Raw genomic sequence first — 20104 nt, forward strand, 5'->3', positions numbered from 1 at the left:
ATCCTGTGGAGAGAGCTTTCCAGATCCAGGCAGCCACTTGACCAGGAAGCCTCTCATTAGCAGGAGTCCTGGGAGCCGGGCACAGAGCTCCACCTGGCCAATGGACATGAAGGGCAGCAGCAACAAGGATGAGGCACAAATGACATGGTCCTAAGCAGAGGCCAGCCGTGATCTTTTTGGAAACTGGAAATGGAATCAAATCCCCAAACTCATCTCCAATCTGCTGCTCTTTTAGGGAGCAATGCTAGAAACATGCTTCTTGTGACTCTCAAATGGGCCTCACAGTCACCATGTCACCGCCAGAGCCCAGATGGTAATGGAAGTTCCAACATGAGTGGCTCAAAAGCAGCTCAAGACAAGAGGCCTGACCCACCAGACAGCCTGCTGGGGACTCCAGCTGGGATGCGCCCTCCTGCTGCCAGCAGGGAAGTGAACTTGGACCCCTTTCATCCCACAACACAAAAGAAAGCAGGCCAGCACACTGGTGAGGGGGTGGGAGGAGACTCATCACAGTGCAGGTAGAAAGCCTGGGCCCAGCCTGTCACATGGCTAGCTCCCTCTCTTTGCTCATCGGCTAAAGGCCGAGGGGGATTGTCAAGTCCAATACAGGTTATTGAGAAGACAACTTGAATTTGCTATCTATGGACAGGTAGCAAAGACCTAAAGTTCTCAATGTGTGTTCAAGAAATGGGTTAAGACCTTTCAAATCACTGGCTAGAAATGACCTGGTCAACCAGGGATGCTCAAAACTGTGCCTCGCTCTCACCAGGCTCTGCAATTACAGGAAGTAATGGAGATCTGAAGAGCAGGAGTGGGGGCCACTTTGGGACCACCTGAGAGTCAGCACTAGAGTGCTGACTGTGAACAAAAGCAGACACGAAAATGGAGAGACCAGGCATTCTCCAGCTTAGGGATTGCTTGCCATTTCTCTTCATAATTATGCCCAGCCATAATCACACAGACAGAAAGTATTCAAAATTACACAAAATTTTCATTTAGCTAAATGTGGTGGTGCATGCTTATAGTCTCAGCTACTCAGGAGGCAAACCTAAGATGCTTCACTCTTGAGCCCAGGAATTTAAGACCAGCCTGAGCAACATCATAGAAGTCTGTGTCAAAACCAAATAAACATGGCTAGACATGGCGGTTCATACCTGTAATCCAAAACCTGGGAGTGAGAGGCAAAAGAATCTAATATCAATCCCCCCAACAAAATTAATGTCAACTCCAAATCTTCACACAGTACATGAGAAGTGAGACAAGCACAGGAAGAAAGCTAAGATAAATCCCTGTCCCCAGATATTCCTTGTTTCATCAAGCATTCTTTATTGGAATAAAATTTGCCTAATTTTTAAATTAAGGTACCAAGTAGAATACAAGTTGAGGGGCACACACGATAAAGAAAGGGGTGAGGCAGGAAAGTAAGACGATTAGCTACACAGTTATAAAATGCTCACCTCTGGGTGACATTTTTAATTCCTAAAACATCTCATCTCAGCAAGACACTGACACAGGTAGACACCTCTCCTACTAGGAAACAGCCCAAGTAAAATACAACCAACAAAATAAAAAGGCCGCAGCAGAATAAGGCTCCTTCCTGGGACAGGAGGGAGGCCCACTGGCCTCTGGCTACTCACATCCGACGTGCGCAGATGGGAAGACAGCGTTGTGGAGATTCCAAAGCCCTGAACTGATCTATTGATTCCATGGTGTCCACCTTCAAAACCCCAGCTGTCTTCTTTGGAAAAGTCAACAAGCTGTACCAGAACAGGCAGGACAGTCTTGGAAAAGAAGCACAAAAGAAGACCAACTTCCCAACTTCACAACTGATCCAAAGCTACAGTGATGCAGATCATATGCTCCTAGTCTAAGAACAGGTGCATGAATTTGGTAGAGTAAGTTAAGGGGAGGAAAAAAAGGCTTAAAGTTATGTTTCACTAACTTACTGCTAGTCCTCCAACATCATTTCAACAACTGGTGGTGGATCACCCGGATACCCGTGTGCAAAAAAATGACAGGAATCCTACCTCGCGTAGTACAAACAAATAAGAAGGAAGCGTATAAAATTTCTAAAGTAGGGACTGGGAAGATGGCTCAGTGGTAGAGCACTTGCCTTGCATGCCTGAGGCCCTGGGTTCCATTCCTCAGCACCACATAAGCAAAAAGAAAAAAAGCCAGAAGTGGCGCTGTGGCTCAAGTGGTAGAGCACTAGCCTTGAGCTGAAGAGCTGAGGGACAGCGCCCAGGCCCAGAGTTCAGGCCCCATGACAGGACTAAAAAAAAAAAAAAAAATTCTAAAGTAAAACATACTCATCTTTATGGCTTTGGCAATGATTCCTTATATATAACACCAAAGTACACACAATAAGCAAAAACACAAACTGGATTTCATCAAAATTGTGCGTGAAAGAGACCGAGGAGAAAGTAAAAGCAAGCATGCTGGTGTCCAGCTACTCAGGAGACATGAAAATCGCTTGCATCCAGGGGCTCAACACCAGCCTGAGCAACACAGTGAGATTCAATCTCAAAAAAAAACAAAAAAAAAAAACAGAAGAGATCTAACATCAAAATGGGAAGAAAATTCTGCAAAGTATAAATCTGATAAGGGACTAACATCTAAAATACACTAAGAACTCACAACTAAAAAATACAAAGAAAAGAAAGCTCAATTTAAAACTGGCAAAGCATTTATAGGCTGAGGGGGCAGCTCCATGGTACAGCATGAATTTGCTCAAGACCTTGTGGTCAATCCCTGTGTGCCAAAAGTATATTGATAAAATTAGCAAAGAATTGGGGTCAATATGCAAGTGGTCAGTAGGCATACAAAAACACAGGAGGGACACAAACCCAAACCACCATGAGACATGCTTTGCTCCTATAGGCCAGCCATAGCCAAAAGATGGACAACAGGCGCTGACAGGGAACTGGAAATTCTGTGTGCTGCCAGCGATGGAAAACGGTGCAGTGAGCTTAGAAAACAGCTTCAGAGTTCCTCAAAAAGCTAAATGGGAGTAGGCACTAGTGGCTCATGCATGTAATCCTAGCTACTTAGGAGGCTGAAAGCTGAGGATCATGGTTGAAAGCCAGCTTCAAAGTATTAGTCAACAAAAAAGCTGAAAGTTGGGGCTGGGAAGGTGGCTCAGTGGTAGAGCACTGCCTTGCATGCTCGAGGTCCTGTGTTCGATTCCTCAGCACCACATAAGAAAAAAGCCGGAAGTGGCGCTGTGGCTCCAGTGGTAGAGCGCTAGCCTTGAGCTGAAGAGCTGAGGGACAGCGCCCAGGCCCAGAGTTCAGGCCCCACAACTGGACGATAAAAAAAAAAAAAAAAAAAGCTGAAAGTAGAAATGTGGTTCAAGTACAGCACTGGCCTTGAATTTAAAAAAAAAAAAAAAAACTCAGGGATAGTGCCCAGACCCTGAGTTCATGCCATAGGAGACACACAGACACACACACACACACACACACACACACACACACACACACAACAGAGTTGTAGGACCAAAACTTCCACTCCCAAGCCTACAGCAAAAAGGACTGAAAACACATTGCCACAAAAACCTGTATGTAAGTGTTTGTAGCAGCATTATTCATAACAGCCAAACGACGGGGGGAACAGAACCAACCTCCTCCAAGAGATAAATGAATCAACAAACGCTGGTGTCAATACACGGAACATTATCTGGCTATCAAAAGGAAGTTTCCACTACATCATGGAGGGGCCTTGGAACCATTCTGCCCAGTGAGTAAATCCACACAACAGGACAAGCACTGTCATCTCTGGCCGCATGCAAGTGCTCACTGCACTGCCCTGGCCACTTTCCTCAAGGCTTGAAGTCCTTCAAATAAAAATTAGCATGATTCTATTTAATAGGGATTGAGTAATGAAAATGAGCCCTCGCAGGAGGGCCTTACAGGCTCGATGCAGGAGCGGCTGAAAGCTTTTGGTACGGTGCCTTGCACGTCCACCGACAGCCACTATGGTCCCTGCTCTGGGAGGCACAGCGCGGATGGAGAGCAGGCGGGGATGATGCGGCAGAGCCCACTCCAGCGCAGGCATCCGAGGCATGAGTGCGGGCTAGGCCCTGACAGCACCGCACGAGCCCAAGGCTGACAGATGAAGACGACACACAGCCCCTGCACACACCTGCCCGTACCGCCCAACTTCCCTAGACCTTACCACCAGCTCAGCCTTGCCCTCCCTAAGGTGAATAGTTTTGAAGTTCCAAGAGCGATGCACGTCTGCGGCACGCTCTGTTTCTGCACATATTTACATTCTGCCTTGTTCCAAAGAAGGAGCCAAAATCCATTTCTTTTTTTCTTTGTTTGTTTTTTTGTTTGTTTGTTTTTTTTGGCCCAGTCATGGGGCCTGAACTCTGGGCCTGGGCGCTGTCCCTCAGCTCTTCAGCTCAAGGCTAGTGCTCTACCCCTTGAGCCACAGCGCCACTTCTGGCTTTTTTTCTTTTTGCTTATGTGGTGCTGAGGAATGGAACCCAGGGCCTCAGGCATGCAAGGCAAGCGCTCTACCACTGAGCCACCTTCCCAGCCCCCCAAAATCCATTTCTTAAACACACACAATATACCCGCAATAACAAAACAAAGCTTGAAATCAGGATTAAGATGACATGAGAGCTGGGAAAGGGGGGACCACAGTGCCTGGCACGCAGTGTGTGAGGGTATCAGGTACATGGGACGCCCCTCTAAAAACCAGGGTGCCGTGTGAGTTTCGCAGGGCCTGCTGCCGGCTCGTCCCTGGGGAGGGCAGGCTCCAGGGCAGCCGCGTGCTCCCTCTCCAGTGCTCACTCCCTCCGCTGCCTCGGGGCTGCCCTGGGGAGGGCAGGCTCCAGGGCAGCCGCGTGCTCCCTCTCCAGTGCTCACTCCCTCCGCTGCCTCGGGGCTGCCCGGGCTGCTGCCACCGCAGAGCTTCCCTCACTTTCCGCTTTTGCTTCAGGAAATGTGTTCCTATGCCTGCCCCGCATCGGCCCCTCTCTCCAAAAGAACGGAGTGACCCTCTATGTCCCGCATTCTCATTCCATCAGAAATGTCCCAGCGCCCTCTCCCTTGCCATCCCTCCTAGCGGGACAGTTTCTTTGTGAGAACCAGGAATTGCTCATAAGCCTCTGAAAGCCGCATTCCCAGGCTTCCCCAGTCCCCCGTCCCCATCCCCCACCCCCACCCCTGCCCCCGCTCCTCCCCACCAGGCTGGCTGCCAGGCCTGCAACCCTGCCCTACAATGGCTGTGAGCGGGGCCCTTGCAGGTTTCCTTAGCAACAGCTTCATTAAGGAACTGCATCCAAAAATGTAAAGAGGCTGCGCTTCGGTCCGAGCGGAGCGGAGCAGAGCAGCCTGCTAAGATCTGAATGTCTCTGAAGAGACATTAACCAGAGACAAAGAGGCTGCAAGACGTAAGTCAATGGAGTCACAAATCAAAATGTTCTTGGTAAGTGGCTTGGAATCGTTCCTCGACTTTCCCACGTCTCGTAAGGGCAGGTTTTTGTCTAGCTTTCGGAACAATTCCTCACTCACTTTCTCTTCTGTCACTTGCCATTTCTATTGAAGAAAAGAAAAAAAAAGCCTCAATCATCCCGCGGCTACCTGGTGGATTTTCAAATCACGGTTTGCCAGATTTAGACCCTGAGCCTGGCCCGCATCCCGGGCGGCGTGCAGCCAGCTGCGGGGCCGCTGCGGGGGGCGCTAGCAGCCGGCCTCGGCGGCGGCGGAACACTGCTGCAGCCAGCTTCCAAGCACCTAGCCGCAGCGCGAGGAGCTCTGCTCTCATCTTTTCATGGCTGCAGAACTTGTTTTCCTGGGATTGCTGTCACTAGAGCAGGCCCAACTAGAAAGTGACCCAGACCTTGGGGTCTGGGACCCAGTGGGAATTAAGAGCTCGGGTGTCTATCTGCTTCGAACCTATTTCTCCATTCAGAACTCAAGCCCGGTTTGTCTGTTGCTCACTGGCCAGTCAAGAGGAGGCAGGCAGCCCGCACAGGGCACTGTGGAGGACAGTGAAGGGCAGAAAACCCTCATGTTCGAATCCCAGTCTGGCTTCAGGCAAGAACTTCCTTCTTTTAGCCCAAGGTTCTGCTCTGCAGATGGGCACCGCTACTCCTGGAACACACAACTGTAAGGGCACCCAACCCCAGGAGAAGCAGTCACCAACCAGCCTGTGCGGCTGCCTGCCCCACACATGCCAGTGAACGCTCAGTCTGTGCCCGGCAGGGTATCCAGCTGTGGGCACGCATCACCGGGCTGCTCACAGGTAGAGGAAGAAAGGAACATTACTGTGCCTGCTTTATAGACTTGGAAGCGGAGTGAGATGTTACATAACTCCTCTGGGCCACACCGTACGATGGCGATTTAAGCCTAAATCTGGGGTGAAGCCCAGGCTCCCCCCGCCCCAGCTCTACTTCACCACCTGCCTGCAAAATGAACATGTCCGAGATGCAGATCTGTACACAGCTGGTAGAAAACAAAAAGCTTGCTGCTGTGTGGTATGCTAGTTAGCTGTCACAAACCAGACACCCTGACCACAAGACAGAGCCCGCACCCAATTCAGCAGGAAGCTTTTCCAATACCAAGGAGGCCAAAGGCACTACTTATCCGTTTTGATGCTCATGCCGGGGTTTGTTTTCTTGTTTTGTTTTGTGCCAATCCTGGGGCTTCAACGCAGGGCCTGGACATTGTCCCTGAGCTTTTTTGCTCAAGGCTGACGCTCTGCCACTTGGGTCACAGCCCCATTTCTGGCCTTTTGGTGGTTATAAGGGGAGATAAAAATCTGAGAGATTTTCCTGCCCAAGCAGGCTTTGAACCGTGATCCTCAGATCTCTGCCTCCTAAGTAGCTAGACTACAGCCCTGAGCCACTGGCCCCCGGTTTCATGCCGGGGTTTTACAAGCAGAGGAACCGGCAGTACTCATCTATCAGTTCCTTTCAAATTTTACATTTTCCCAAATCATTCCCCAGAAATTGATTCAAGTCATCAACTCTACAATGGAACACACTTGATCAAGAACCAAAAGCTTGTTCTATTTCAGAAAAACGACAGTCCCTTCCTTTTATTGTGATTATAAAATCCCACCAGAACTCATTACTTCTGCCTGCCCATCTGGCAGACAGACATCCAGATGAGTCAACAAAGCACCGAAGCACCATGCAGCAGAGGAGAGGCAGGCAGCCACCTTGGCACCACGTCACCAGGCCTGGATGGCCCTTCTTGTGAGCCTTTGCTGCCCTCTAGTGCTCTAAAATGGCAAAGATGGAGCTGCTCCAAAGGCAGCACATGCCCACGTTTTGAGGGACACTATCTTCTAAGGGGAAAAAAAAATGTCTGCAGATGCCCACCTGTGGAAACGTCTCAGCAGGATCCCGTTTTGAGCACCAGCTTGCAAAGACAGGGGTAGTGGTTAAGGGACCTCAAGTCCTTGGCAACTGCTGAGAGAGCTGTGGCTGCTCTCCTCCCCAGAATCCCTCCTGCCAGCGCCTGCCACACAGGCGGCAGTGATTCTGCCTCCGGCCTTTGAAGGTAGGCCTCAAGAGAGCGGCTTCGCTGTCACAGGCTGTCCCTCAAAGCCCTGCTCCTTCCAGTCCCGCCAGAGGGCAGCACGGAGCCAGCCCGGAGAGTCTCCTGACCACAGTGCACTTGTGTGCTGCTGTTTCACAGGTGGAAATGCCTGAAGTTAGCATCAGTGAGTGACTGCTGTTCCCAGCAGGAAGGCCCCCTGGCTCCTACTCCTGCCTGTCTGGGGGGGGGGGCTCAGCTCTCTTCATCTGCAAGCAGGGTCGGTGCCAATGTCTCACCAGCTGCCACTGAAGCACGGGCTCCTGACTTCCCTCACAAACACAACAGCTCCAGCCTCTGAAGGACGTCTGGCTCCCGAGCTCAGAGCCAGCATCTGCACCCTGTACACCTGGCACAGAGGCTCCTCAGCCCCCATGGCAGGCTCTTTCCCTCTGAGGGCAATCTGTCAGCACAGAGGGGTCTCAGGCCACACCCCAGATCTCATACAGCAAGGGCTGCTCCTCTCTGTGCACGCTCCTAACACAGCACCTACCTGGCCACGGCCCTCAGGGGAGGCAACTCAGCCCGTGGGCCCTCAAATTTACTTTGTAAGTGACAGGACAGGCACACATGCTACTCGTAAGCTCCCTGTGGACCACCCATGGCCATCTGCCTGCAATGATTTTTTTCTGTTTTGGTCATTTTGTAAGGTCTGTGAATAATGCTATTGATGTCCAATGTCCCTCGGCGGAAAAAAAATGGTTCCTCACCCTGTTCCACTGTGCATGCCGGGGGCTCCCTGCCAAGACCCCAGTCAGCCCAGCTATCCCCACCATCCACGTTGGAGGACTTCACATGATCAGTTTACAACTAGATGTGGTCACACTTCCATCCAGGGGCCTGCAAAGGTCAGCGATAGCTCGCACAGGGTAGAACCACACATGTACACACAACACACACACACACACACACACACACACACATGCGCACACACGTACACACACACCAGCTTTCAAGTGCTTGGGAGGTGGCTTGGTGGCACAGCGCTTGCACAGTGTACATGAGACCCTGAGTCGCATCTCCAGCATTATTCCAATTCAGATTGAACAAACATCTACAGGTCCTCCAAAGTACTTCTAGAAACGTCATGTTTTATAAACCCACACCCCAGACAGGGCTACCAATGGCAAGTTCTTCGCAAGTAACAAAATACAGGCAGGATCCATGAAGCATGGCCAGGAATGTGGAGTGGCAGGGACAAAGTTAGTTCTCCAATAAAAAAAAAAAATGTTGACAGGACAGCAAATTCCAAAAGCAAAACACAGTAAAATGAAGAAGTCAAATATAGAAACAACAGTCACTTGGCTCTCAAGCTACAACTCCATCATTTTACCATGCCATACAGCAACTAGCATTGCAAAATCAGCTCTATTAGGAGTGAATGACTCCCCTCGAACTGTTCCACCTCCTCTGCGAGGCCACAGCGCTCACCTGCCGGAGGTTGATGTACACCGCGTTCTGCAGAAACTCCGAAGCTTCCATGCTGCGCTTCTGAATTGCCAGGACACGCACGGCCTTGACACAGGCCTCCAACTCGATGACTCCAGCGTTCTTATACTGTAGGATACAAATGAGGCACCTCCATCAACAAGGGAAAAGAAGTTGCTGATACCCCTCCCACCTCATGGGGCGCAGACATTTCTGAGAAAGTCTGTCCTCTATGAGTGACCCACCACCGCCTGCCTGTTTACATTCATTAAACCAATACAATCACCACAGCTTGATACTGCATAAAATGTCACATTTCAGGGTCCATATCACGTAGTCAAAATAAGTCAGACTGAAGCGCTTCACGTGTGGGAGCACGCACTGGGGCCGCCCGCGGCCAGCCCTCCCTCCTCCCTCCTCCCTCCTCCCTCCCTTCTCCCTCTATGCTACTATTTCCCCTCGGCTGCACTGCACGGCAAACTGCCCGCCAGCTGCAACTTTGCCATTCTCTGTTTTTTCACCGAAGTCTTTTATCCTTATTGTTTTCCCGACTCACCCCAGCTGGAGTGTTTTTCAATTGATGTAACTGGGGGGAAAGAAAGTCTAAACTAGACAGATGTTTACAGAAGTGAAGTCTGTGGGAACTAGCGCAAAGAGAATGCAGGTGGGCAGGGCAACACACTAGTACCTTTTTCAGAGTGGCATCATGAAACACAGAATGCCACACGTGTGGTCAGTCACAGGCCCAGCCTGCACGGCATGTCTGCTCATGAAACATAGCTGGCCTGTTTGTCAAGCACTAATCAGAACTGGTCATCAAAAACAAACAAACAAACAAAAAAACTACTTATAATTATAGCCCTTAAAAGAAGTCTGCATTCTTTTCTCTTTTCCATACCCGTCATATGCAAATAATCTGTGACATATTACATGCAATTAATCAAAGATGATCAGAACAGGGAACTGTTTTATATTTGCCTAATACTAACAATGAAGCCAAATACCTACCCATTGTGTGTATCACTTAGCAACACAATAAAAACTGACATAGGGACTCAATTTCACTGAGATAAAAGAACTACTTCTCCTTCAAAACTCTTAAAATCATTTCTTTTTAAGAATTAATGACAGCCAGGCGCCAGTGGCTCACACCCGTAATCCTAGCTACTCAGGAGGCTGAGATCTGAGGATCGCGGTTCAAAGCCAGCCCGGGCAGGAAAGTCCGTGAGACTCTTATCTCCAATAAACCACTAGAAAACCGGAAGTGGCGCTGTGGCTCAAGCGGTAGAGCACTGGCCTTGAGCTGAAGAGCTGAGGGACAGCGCCCAGGCCCAGAGTTCAAGCCTCACAACCAACAAAAAAAAAAAAAAAAAGAATTAATGTTAACTAAAGGAGTTTTCCACATATTTTGTTGTTTTTTTGTTTTTTTTGTTTTTTTGTTTTTGTCGGTCGTGGGGCTTGAACTCTGGGCCTGGGCGCTGTCCCTCAGCTCTTCAGCTCAAGGCGAGCGCTCTACCACTTGAGCTACAGCGCCACTTCCTCCACATATTTTGTACATGCAGTATTAAAGAGTTTTCAAATAGAATCATGAAAAAAATCATTCAAAAATATATTATACACAACTACAGGGAGACAGGGAGACCCCAGAGTTAGCGGGGATGTGGAAAAGAATAGACAGTTACTGACCACTGAATCTCCACTGGCGTAAACATGAGGCCTGGGAAGCAGGTGATGGCCCCATACTCACTGCTGGGGCCTAAGGAACTACCTGCCAAGACCCCAGCTCAGCGCCAGGGAGTAACTGAGAGACCTCTAAAACAACTCTAAAACAAAACCTCTAAAATAAATGGTTCCCAACAAGTGAAGTTCCTTCCCTAAGGTCACAAAGCTAGTAAATGGTGTGGCAGGATTTGAACTCAGGGCTGCCTGGCCCCCAAACCTAAGATGGAAATACAGGCTGTCACCTCACTTAGCTCAGGTCTAGCCTCTCTGGCCTTGGCACCCACCTATGTGGGACTGGGGAACCAACTAAAACAATGAGGGGTGCATGTCCCAGGACATCAGCAAGCCAGTACAGAAGGCCTGGGGAGCATGCTTGGGGTCCAGGCTTCCTGCTGATGAGAAACCCAGGCTCTGCCAAACCATGGTGGACATGAGTGACAGCTTGGTCAGGACACCACAGCCAAAGCGGGCCAGGCCTGGCCCTAGCTTCCCAGAACCCAAACAGGCCAGGCCCTCTGGCCTCCCACACTCTGTGCCTTACTACCTGTGTACAGGATGACACAGGTCCCAGCTTCTTGTGCATGTGTGTGACGGTGCTTGTGACTTCTCTGAGTCTGCTTCTTTACACCACTAGAGGGGTGACCCTGACTCATGGGTGTACTCATAGACTGACATGCTGAACTGAAATCCTTTTGTACAACTACTTAAAGATGTTTTCAAATCTGCTACTATATATATATATATATATATATATATATATATATATATATATATATATATATATATATATAAGCACTCGCCTTGAGAAAAAAAGCTCAGAGACAGCACACCCAGGTCCTGAGTTCAAGACCCATGACTGGCACAAAAAAAGGTGGGTGGAGGAGTAAAGGAGGCAAGAAAATTAAACTATATAGTAAATATAAAAAAAGAAAGACCGAAGGCTACATGCTGTTCAAGGTCCCTCCAACTCAAATGCAATGCTCCAAGCCAAATGCCAGTGGCTCACATCTATAATTCTAGCTATGAGGGAGGCCAAGATCAGGAAGGTCACAGTTCCAGAACAGTCCAGGCTGACAAGAGATTCCCAAGAGATTCCAGCTCAGTGGAAGAAGCTGGGTGTGTTGACACATGCACGTTATCTCAGCTATGGTAGGAAGCCTAAAATAAAGAGATGTGAAATCCTATATCAAAGTTAACCAGTGCATGCAACATGGTAATTATACAGGACCCTAGACATTCACACACAGTGAGACCAAAGGAGGATATTCTTAGGAGAGGATCACAAAGGCACAATGCCTCTTTGCATCTGATCATATAAAATAATATTTATCAAAATGAACTCCAGGAAATGGAAACAAGAGGTTTTCTCTTTGTTGCTGTTTTTGTTTTTTGTCTTGTTTGTTCATTTATCTGAGGGTAAGGGGGGGACACAGAAATGGAGGGTCAAAGAGTGAATAAGAGGAGCACCGGTGGTTCACACCTGCAATCCTAGCTACTCAGGAGGCCAAAATCTGAGGATCACAGTTCAAAGCCAGCCCAGGCAGGAAAAGCTGTGAAACTCTCATCTCCAATTAACTACCAGAAAACCAAAAGTGGCACTGTGGCTCAAGTGGTAGAGCACTCACCTTGAGCTGAAGAGCTCAGGGACAGCACCCAGGCCCAGAGTTCAAGCCCCATGACTGACCAAAAAAAAAAAAAAAAAAGAACAAATACAGCCGTGATACTCACTAGACATTATGTTGAAAATGAACTATACAACTTGTGGGTGGGGACAGGAGGGAAGAACTGGGAGAGAGCGAGGGAAGGGGTGACACTGTCCAAAAAGAAACGCACTCATTACCTGACTTTAACTGTAATCTCTTTGTATATCATCTTTATAATAACTTTTTTTTTGGTTGGTGTGGGGCTTGAACTCTGGGCCTGGGCGCTGTCCCTCAGCTCTTCAGCTCAAGGCTAGCGCTCTACCACTTGAGCCACAGCGCCACTTCCAGCTGTTTCTGCTTATGTGGTACTGAGGGCCTCATGCATACAAGGCGAGAACTCTACCACTGAGCTACCTTCCCAGCCCTATAATAATATTTTTTAAAAGTTAACCAATGCAAAAAAGGATGGAAGTATGGATGAGTGGTAGAGCACCTTCTTAAGCAAGGATGAGATAAGTAAGCCCTAAGTTCAAACCCCAGGACTGCTAAAAAAAAGAAACAAAACTAAAAAGCAATGCCCCAATGGCTCAGCAAATTGTCAATCCTCCATTCCTCTCTTCCAAGCAAGAGAATATCCTCTCCCCAAGCAAAAATCAGAAACCCAGGAAGAAATCATTCACAAAGCTAGCAAGAATCTGCCTAAGAGGCTTTACCAAAAGAAAACAGTGGTGTGGTTCTCACTGATACAGCATGAGGTAATATCATGTAAGTGTGTGTGTGTGTGTGTGTGTGTGCACGCACATACATATGTGTTTGTGAACCTGTGTATATACGTATCTTTACTTCCATGCATCTGTGTAGATATGAATCTGTGTGTATAAATGTATCTGTGTATGTGTGCATGTGCACCTGTGTGCATCTGTGTATGCGTGCGTGTGTGTGTGTGTGCACATTACACATGTTGTGTATCACTGATACTTTCAATGATGCTGCAAGCTTCCAGGCAATCCTAATCTAGAGGCCTGGGTCACATGGGAAAGTAGAGGTGAAAGAAAAGAGGAAAGGAGAAAAAGCCAAATAAAGCAAAGGAATCAAAATGCAGGCAGAGAAAGGCAAGACATTAATTTTCCTTTCCAACCCGCATAAGTCCACATGAGAAGCGAGCTCTCCCCCAGATGCCCTGTGGAATACTAAACTCGGGGGAGGAGACAATAAGCAATGTTTTATTGAGCAGTACTAATGAGCCTGTCACTGTGCTAGACACTTATATACATAAAATCATTTACCCTGATTCAGCATTCTCCACAGGAGACCTTCTTTCCCCATTTTGAGAGAGGAGAAAAGCTGGAGCTCAGACACCAGAGCCCTGACTGCAGCCAGAAGGCCCTCAGGAGCAGGGCTCGGTCCACACCCAGCTGCCTGCTCCAGCACTGTGCCCTCCAGAAGTAGGCTGATCCAGAAACGGGGGCTGCCTCTCCCCTGCTATGCATCTACCGGCCTGCCATGGGTTTAACCATGACCACAGGAGAGCACATCGCTGCTTCTCTATCACAGACAAGCCATCGCACACCAATCCTGCCAGCTACTGCCATTTTCACACTTTTGGAAACCAATTTGAAAAAAAGACAAGAAAGGGCTCTAAAAAAAAGTGCTTAATACAATTTTGAAATGCAGTTATAAAATAAATATCAAAAAATCAATCTGACTTTCTATATAGTCGGAAAATATAATGGCAACAAATCTCATTCACAAATCAAACAATAACATATACAAACCAAGCACTGGTGGCTTGTACCTGCAATTCTGGCTACTCAGAAGGCTAAGATCTGAGGACTGTGGTTCACAGCCTACCTGGGCAGGAAAGTCTGTGAGAATCGTATCTCCAATAAACCACCAGAAAACCAGAAGGGGAAGGCTGGGAAGGTGGCTCAGTGGTAGAGTGCTTGCCTCACATGCATGAGGCCCTGGGTCAATTCCTCAGCACCACATAAGCAGAAACAGCCAGAACTGGTGCTGTGGCTCAAGTGGTAGACCGCTAGCCTTGAGCTGAAGAGCAGAGGGACAGCACCCAGACCCAGAGCTCAAGCCCCGTGACTGACAAAAAATAGATAAATAAATAGGGCTGGAAAGGTGGCTCAGTGGTAGAGCGCTTGCCTTGCATGCTCCAGGCCCTGGGTTCGATGCCTCAGTACCACATAAGCAGAAAAAGCCAGAAGTGGGGCTGAGGCTCAAGTGGTAGAGTGCTAGCCTTGAGCTGAAGAGCTGAGGGACAGCTCCCAAACTCAGAGTTCAGGACCCATGACTGACAAAAAATAAATAAATAAATAAATAAATAAATAAATAAATAAATAAATAAATAAAGTTGAGCTATGGCTCAGTGGCAGAGGCTTGTCCTAGCATACGTAAGTGCTCACGTTTAATGTGGGTGTACATATACATATATACACATATATCTAGATATGCAGCTAGGTGTGTGTGTGTGTATGTCTCTACATGCATATAGACAGGCATATATCTATTATATATATATGTATGTATGTATGTATGCATACACATACACACATACACACACACACACACACACACACACACACCTGTGTACATCTGTAAGGCCAGTACTTCAGAGGCTGAAGCAGAAGGATTATGAGTTTGAGGCTATCCCAGGACACTGAGCAAGACCTTGTTTAAAAAAAAAAAAAAAGGAAAAGAAAAGGAAAGAAGCACCCTACTTACATGTGTACAAAGAAGGCAAATAAAGATCACAAAAGGAGTGGCAAATGCTCAGCACCTCACTGTGGATCAGATCAACTAAACAACGACAAGTGACCTCTGCTTACCACACTGGCAGACACCGTAAGGCCAAGAGTTAGAGGCTCCACCACTCTCACAGGGGAGCGAGGACTGCGCGTGCCTTTCTGGAAGGCAACACAAAGAGCTGTAATCTAAAACAATGCAGACCTGACTCGAGTCCACAGTTTACAACAGTGGGAAGAACCAAAACTAAATAATGATCAGTAACAGAAGATTGCCTGAATAAATAGTTCTGTATCTTTTCAGCTGTGATAGAAGGAATTTGGAGAGTAGGAGGAAATAACCAGGAAGAGACAGTAATGTCTTCCCCAGTGTTGAAAGGTCTAGGAAAATCTAACCCACAGGAACATTCACAGAGAACACAGGAATGTATGCACAAAATACTCAGCAAAGCATTTTTAGCAAGAAACCCTCAACGCCAACCAACAAGAGGATGATTCAGTGAGCCGGGCCAGCTGTGAACTCCGGGAGCAGCGGCTCGTCCAGCTGTGAACTAACTCCGGGAGCAGCGGCAGCTGTCTCACGGCCCTTGCCTGCCAGCCGCGGGCAGAGCAACACAGCGATGACAGACATAAACATGTTTACCCGACCTCTCTTCTCCACAGCGCTGGGGAGGGTGAGCTGGTCTGAGGGAGGAGGACCATGGTCTAGAACAAACTGCCACGTGGAAAAGGCAAGCTGCAGGGTGCGAGACAGGCAAAGAAAACGTGTGTGCGTGTCTCAGCGGCGAGACGGTCACAAAAGATACACAGTGAAGGGCTGGTGGTCGCAGGGGGAGGGAGGCCCCCACGGCTCTCTGGAGAGCACTGTTGTACACAGCCCGCATTCTCCCTCAGTGCTTCAGTAAGAGCATTTGAATTTTAAAAAGAAAAAAAAAAAATTAAGGTTGTGCTCTGATCTGCAGCAGAGCACCTGCCTAGCATTGTGAAGCCCACGCTCAGTCCCCAGCACATCAAAATCAAAAACGATTAAGCCCAAAGTTAAAAAGGACATTGCATGGAATGAACGGAAGGCCATCTAGATGGTTAAAAAATTGTGCCATGGAATATTTAATCCAATAGAAGAACATGTGATATGCCAAATGAAAACCACAGCACTCTCCACACCAAGTCCGGCATCCTGACCTGTTTTTATGATACAAGTAACACACAAAAGGACCAGAAATAGATATCAAAATGTTCATAACAATTCCTCTGAGAAGTGGGCTATGGTGCTGCTACCTGTTTTCTTTTTCCTAAATTTATAATATTAAATATACACTGTCTTGACTCAGAAAAAAATACTAGGCACATAGCACCACGCATTAGAGAAGAACAGATGAATCCTACAGAGCCTACTATTTACACGATACTGCAGCACTTCGCCCTGCACAAAGAACTTATGATGGAAATGACACCATTGTGCACGAAAAACACAAAGCATGGCAGCACCTTGCTGTAATAGGAAATGGCTTCTTTGTACTTGTCGATTATGTCTTCTGGGCTGAGGCAGTTCTTGGCACGGCCGATCTCAGCACTGGTGTCAGGGTTTATGCCATTGGTCGTGAGGGCACCTGCAGACAGAGGGAAAAAAAGAAATAATCTTTTGCTTTTTTTTTTTTTTGGTCTTGGTCTTTTGTTGGTTTAAAGAGGAATGTGAATTAGACAAAACCTAAAGAAAGCACTGAATCCACTTAAATAATGAAACAATGTTTAAAATCTCCATAGATTATATATGTCCTATATCAGTCGTAGCAGCAAAGCATTGTGTTCGGTGTTAATTAACCGAGAGGAAGTTTCGCTCCCTGTTGAAACTTCTCCTTAGAGAACATCGCATGCAACACAGGAAGGCGGCGCAGCCGGTGCCCGGCTCTGCTCTCAAGAGGGGGAGTCGGTGCGCATCGCCTCACGGGAGACAAACCAGACATCTTCTGAACTGAACACCTATAAATAAATACCAGCCTCCTCGCCATGGCTGACATCTTCCATTTCTGAACAACTCCCATCCATAAGCAGAGCCACTCAATTCCCTCACCAGCGGACCCACTTTGGGAACGAATTTTAAAGAAACTTCCAATCTCAGAACATAACCCACACTACTCAGAGAATTCAAGGAGACAAAGAATAAGAATAAAAAAGATGAAATGTTCTTTGATTTCAGAGAACAATGGAAAACATTCCCCCAGGCCCAGGTATGAGGTGGGCTGGGCTACCTCAGCCGGGGTTACCTGCTCCATGGCTGGCCGGAGGCCGGGGTCACTTGTCACATGGCCGGCCGGAGGCCAGGGCCGCCACAGCCCACCTTCCCGGCGCACACCGGGCAATGGCACATGGCCTGCCCGGCACACCGCCCGCCGGGCACACCGCACCCTTTCCCACCTCTGTTTCCAGCCCTGTTCCACTTTTCTCACCTGTGCTTTAGTTACTGATTCTGTAAGCCGCCCTGAAGGCTTTTTGGAAGCAGGCAGAAGGAAGGGGCAAGTAGAAAGATGTGTGGGCAACAGATGAGCACACAGAGCCTCAGCAGGAGGGGAACCAAGAAAATGCCACCTGCAGAACTGTCTCCTGGCAGAAAGTAGGACCACGGGGTACCACGGGGCGGGGGGGTGGGGGGGTGCAGGGGAGAGGACTGCAGGACAGCCAGCGGCTTGAGACTGGGTGGGGGGAGCGGGTGGCAGGGTGGGGGGAGCGGGTGGCAGGGTGGGGGGGGTGGCAGGGTAGGGGGAGCGGATGGCAGGATGAGGGTAGGTGGCAGGGTGGGGGGGTGGCAGGGTGGGGAGTGGGTGGCAGGGTGGGGAGTGGGTGGCAGGGTGGGGGAGTGGGTGGCAGGATGGGGAGTGGGTGGCAGGGTGGGGGAGTGGGTGGCAGGGTGGGGAGTGGGTGGCAGGGTGGGGGGAGCGGGTGGCAGGGTGGGGGGAGTGGGTGGCAGGGTGGGGGGAGTGGGTGGCAGGGTGGGGAGTGGGTGGCAGGGTGGGGAGTGGGTGGCAGGGTGGGGAGTGGGTGGCAGGGTGGGGGGAGCGGGTGGCAGGGTGGGGGAGTGGGTGGCAGGGTGGGGAGTGGGTGGCAGGGTGGGGAGTGGGTGGCAGGGTGGGGAGTGGGTGACAGGGTGGGGAGTGGGTGGCAGGGTGGGGGAGTGGGTGGCAGGATGGGGAGCGGGTGGCAGGGTGGGGAGTGGGTGGCAGGATGGGGAGCGGGTGGCAGGGTGGGGAGTGGGTGGCAGGGTGGGGAGTGGGTGGCAGGGTGGGGAGTGGGTGGCAGGGTGGGGAGTGGGTGGCAGGATGGGGAGCGGGTGGCAGGGTGGGGAGTGGGTGGCAGGGTGGGGAGTGGGTGGCAGGGTGGGGAGTGGGTGGCAGGGTGGGGAGTGGGTGACAGGGTGGGGAGTGGGTGGCAGGGTGGGGGAGTGGGTGGCAGGGTGGGGAGTGGGTGGCAGGGTGGGGAGTGGGTGGCAGGGTGGGGAGTGGGTGGCAGGATGGGGAGCGGGTGGCAGGGTGGGGAGTGGGTGGCAGGGTGGGGGGAGCGGGTGGCAGGGTGGGGGGGGTGGCAGGGTAGGGGGAGCGGATGGCAGGATGAGGGTAGGTGGCAGGGTGGGGGGGGTGGCAAGATGGGGGAGTGGGTGGCAGGGTGGGGGAGTGGGTGGCAGGGTGGGGGAGTGGGTGGCAGGGTGGGGGAGTGGGTGGCAGGGTGGGGGAGTGGGTGGCAGGGTGGGGGGAGTGGGTGGCAGGGTGGGGGAGTGGGTGGCAGGGTGGGGAGTGGGTGGCAGGGTGGGGGAGTGGGTAGAAGGGTGGGGAGTGGGTGGCAGGGTGGGGAGTGGGTGGCAGGGTGGGGAGTGGGTGGCAGGGTGGGGGAGTGGGTGGCAGGGTGGGGAGTGGGTGGCAGGGTGGGGGAGTGGGTGGCAGGGTGGGGGGGGTGGCAAGATGGGGGAGTGGGTGGCAGGGTGGGGGAGTGGGTGGCAGGGTGGGGGAGTGGGTGGCAGGGTGGGGGAGTGGGTGGCAGGGTGGGGGAGTGGGTGGCAGGGTGGGGGGAGTGGGTGGCAGGGTGGGGGAGTGGGTGGCAGGGTGGGGAGTGGGTGGCAGGGTGGGGGAGTGGGTAGAAGGGTGGGGAGTGGGTGGCAGGGTGGGGAGTGGGTGGCAGGGTGGGGAGTGGGTGGCAGGATGGGGAGCGGGTGGCAGGGTGGGGGAGTGGGTGGCAGGGTGGGGGAGTGGGTGGCAGGGTGGGGGAGTGGGTGGCAGGCAGCCTGGGATTATGTGTCCTTGTGCATTTTGTGGAAGTCACAGCAAGGAGAGGGAAGACTATGAAGAAGAAGAACTGTTTGAAAGTATGCACTTCCAAAGAACACATTCAAATCTCAAGACCCAGCACCCCAAGCCCAGGCTGCTCACAGAACCAGGGGGTTCCTAGGGGCACGTTCTGAGGCCCCCACACCACAAACGCTGCCAGCCATTGTGTTCAGGCACCTGTGCCAAGGATCTGCGATCCAGCCCAGGCAGGGGAGACCGGGGGGCTGGCAGGCCTCCACAGGGGGGAAGCTCCTGGAGCACAAGCCTGGCATGTACACCCCAAGCCACTCTCATGTGTGGGTGCTCTGTGTCTTCAGCAGGGAAGAAGTTTCTAGTGTTGGGACTGCAGGAGTGGCTCAGATGGTAGAGCATCAGCCAATAAGCAAAAGTGTCAGGTACCAAGTTCAAGTTCCAGTCTCCGAAAAAGTATGTTTCTAAATAACCAGCAGCCATGCTGCTGATCACATGTATGGTGTATATGTGTATGCCGTTATATGTTACAGACCATGCTAGACAATTTGCTCCAGGAAAGTTAGAATGAGTTTGTAACTTTAAATGAGCATCACTATCCCATAATACTGTGAAATTTGGGAAATTATGTAATCACTTATTTAAAAAAAAAAAAAAAACCAGAAAACTAGAAGTGACACTATGGCTCAAGTGGTAGAGCATAAGCCTTGAGCTGAATTGCT

General features: G+C 50.3%; 1 protein-coding gene across 1 annotated transcript in view; it reads right to left on the reverse strand.

Annotated features, from left to right (window-relative positions):
- Trappc9 (trafficking protein particle complex subunit 9) overlaps nt 1–20104 on the reverse strand; it is a 451464-nt gene that overhangs the window by 391853 nt on the left and 39507 nt on the right. The window contains exons 6-7 of the mRNA XM_069991461.1: nt 16588–16709; nt 8985–9110 (exon numbers count right to left, since the gene is read on the reverse strand). Coding sequence (XP_069847562.1) covers nt 8985–9110; nt 16588–16709 — 248 coding nt within the window. The remainder of the gene's footprint in view (nt 1–8984; nt 9111–16587; nt 16710–20104) is intronic.

Source organism: Dipodomys merriami, unplaced genomic scaffold (genome assembly GCF_024711535.1).
Source record: "Dipodomys merriami isolate MVZ:Mamm:240054 unplaced genomic scaffold, mDipMer1.0.p SCAF_4, whole genome shotgun sequence".
Lineage (NCBI taxonomy): Eukaryota > Metazoa > Chordata > Mammalia > Rodentia > Heteromyidae > Dipodomys > Dipodomys merriami.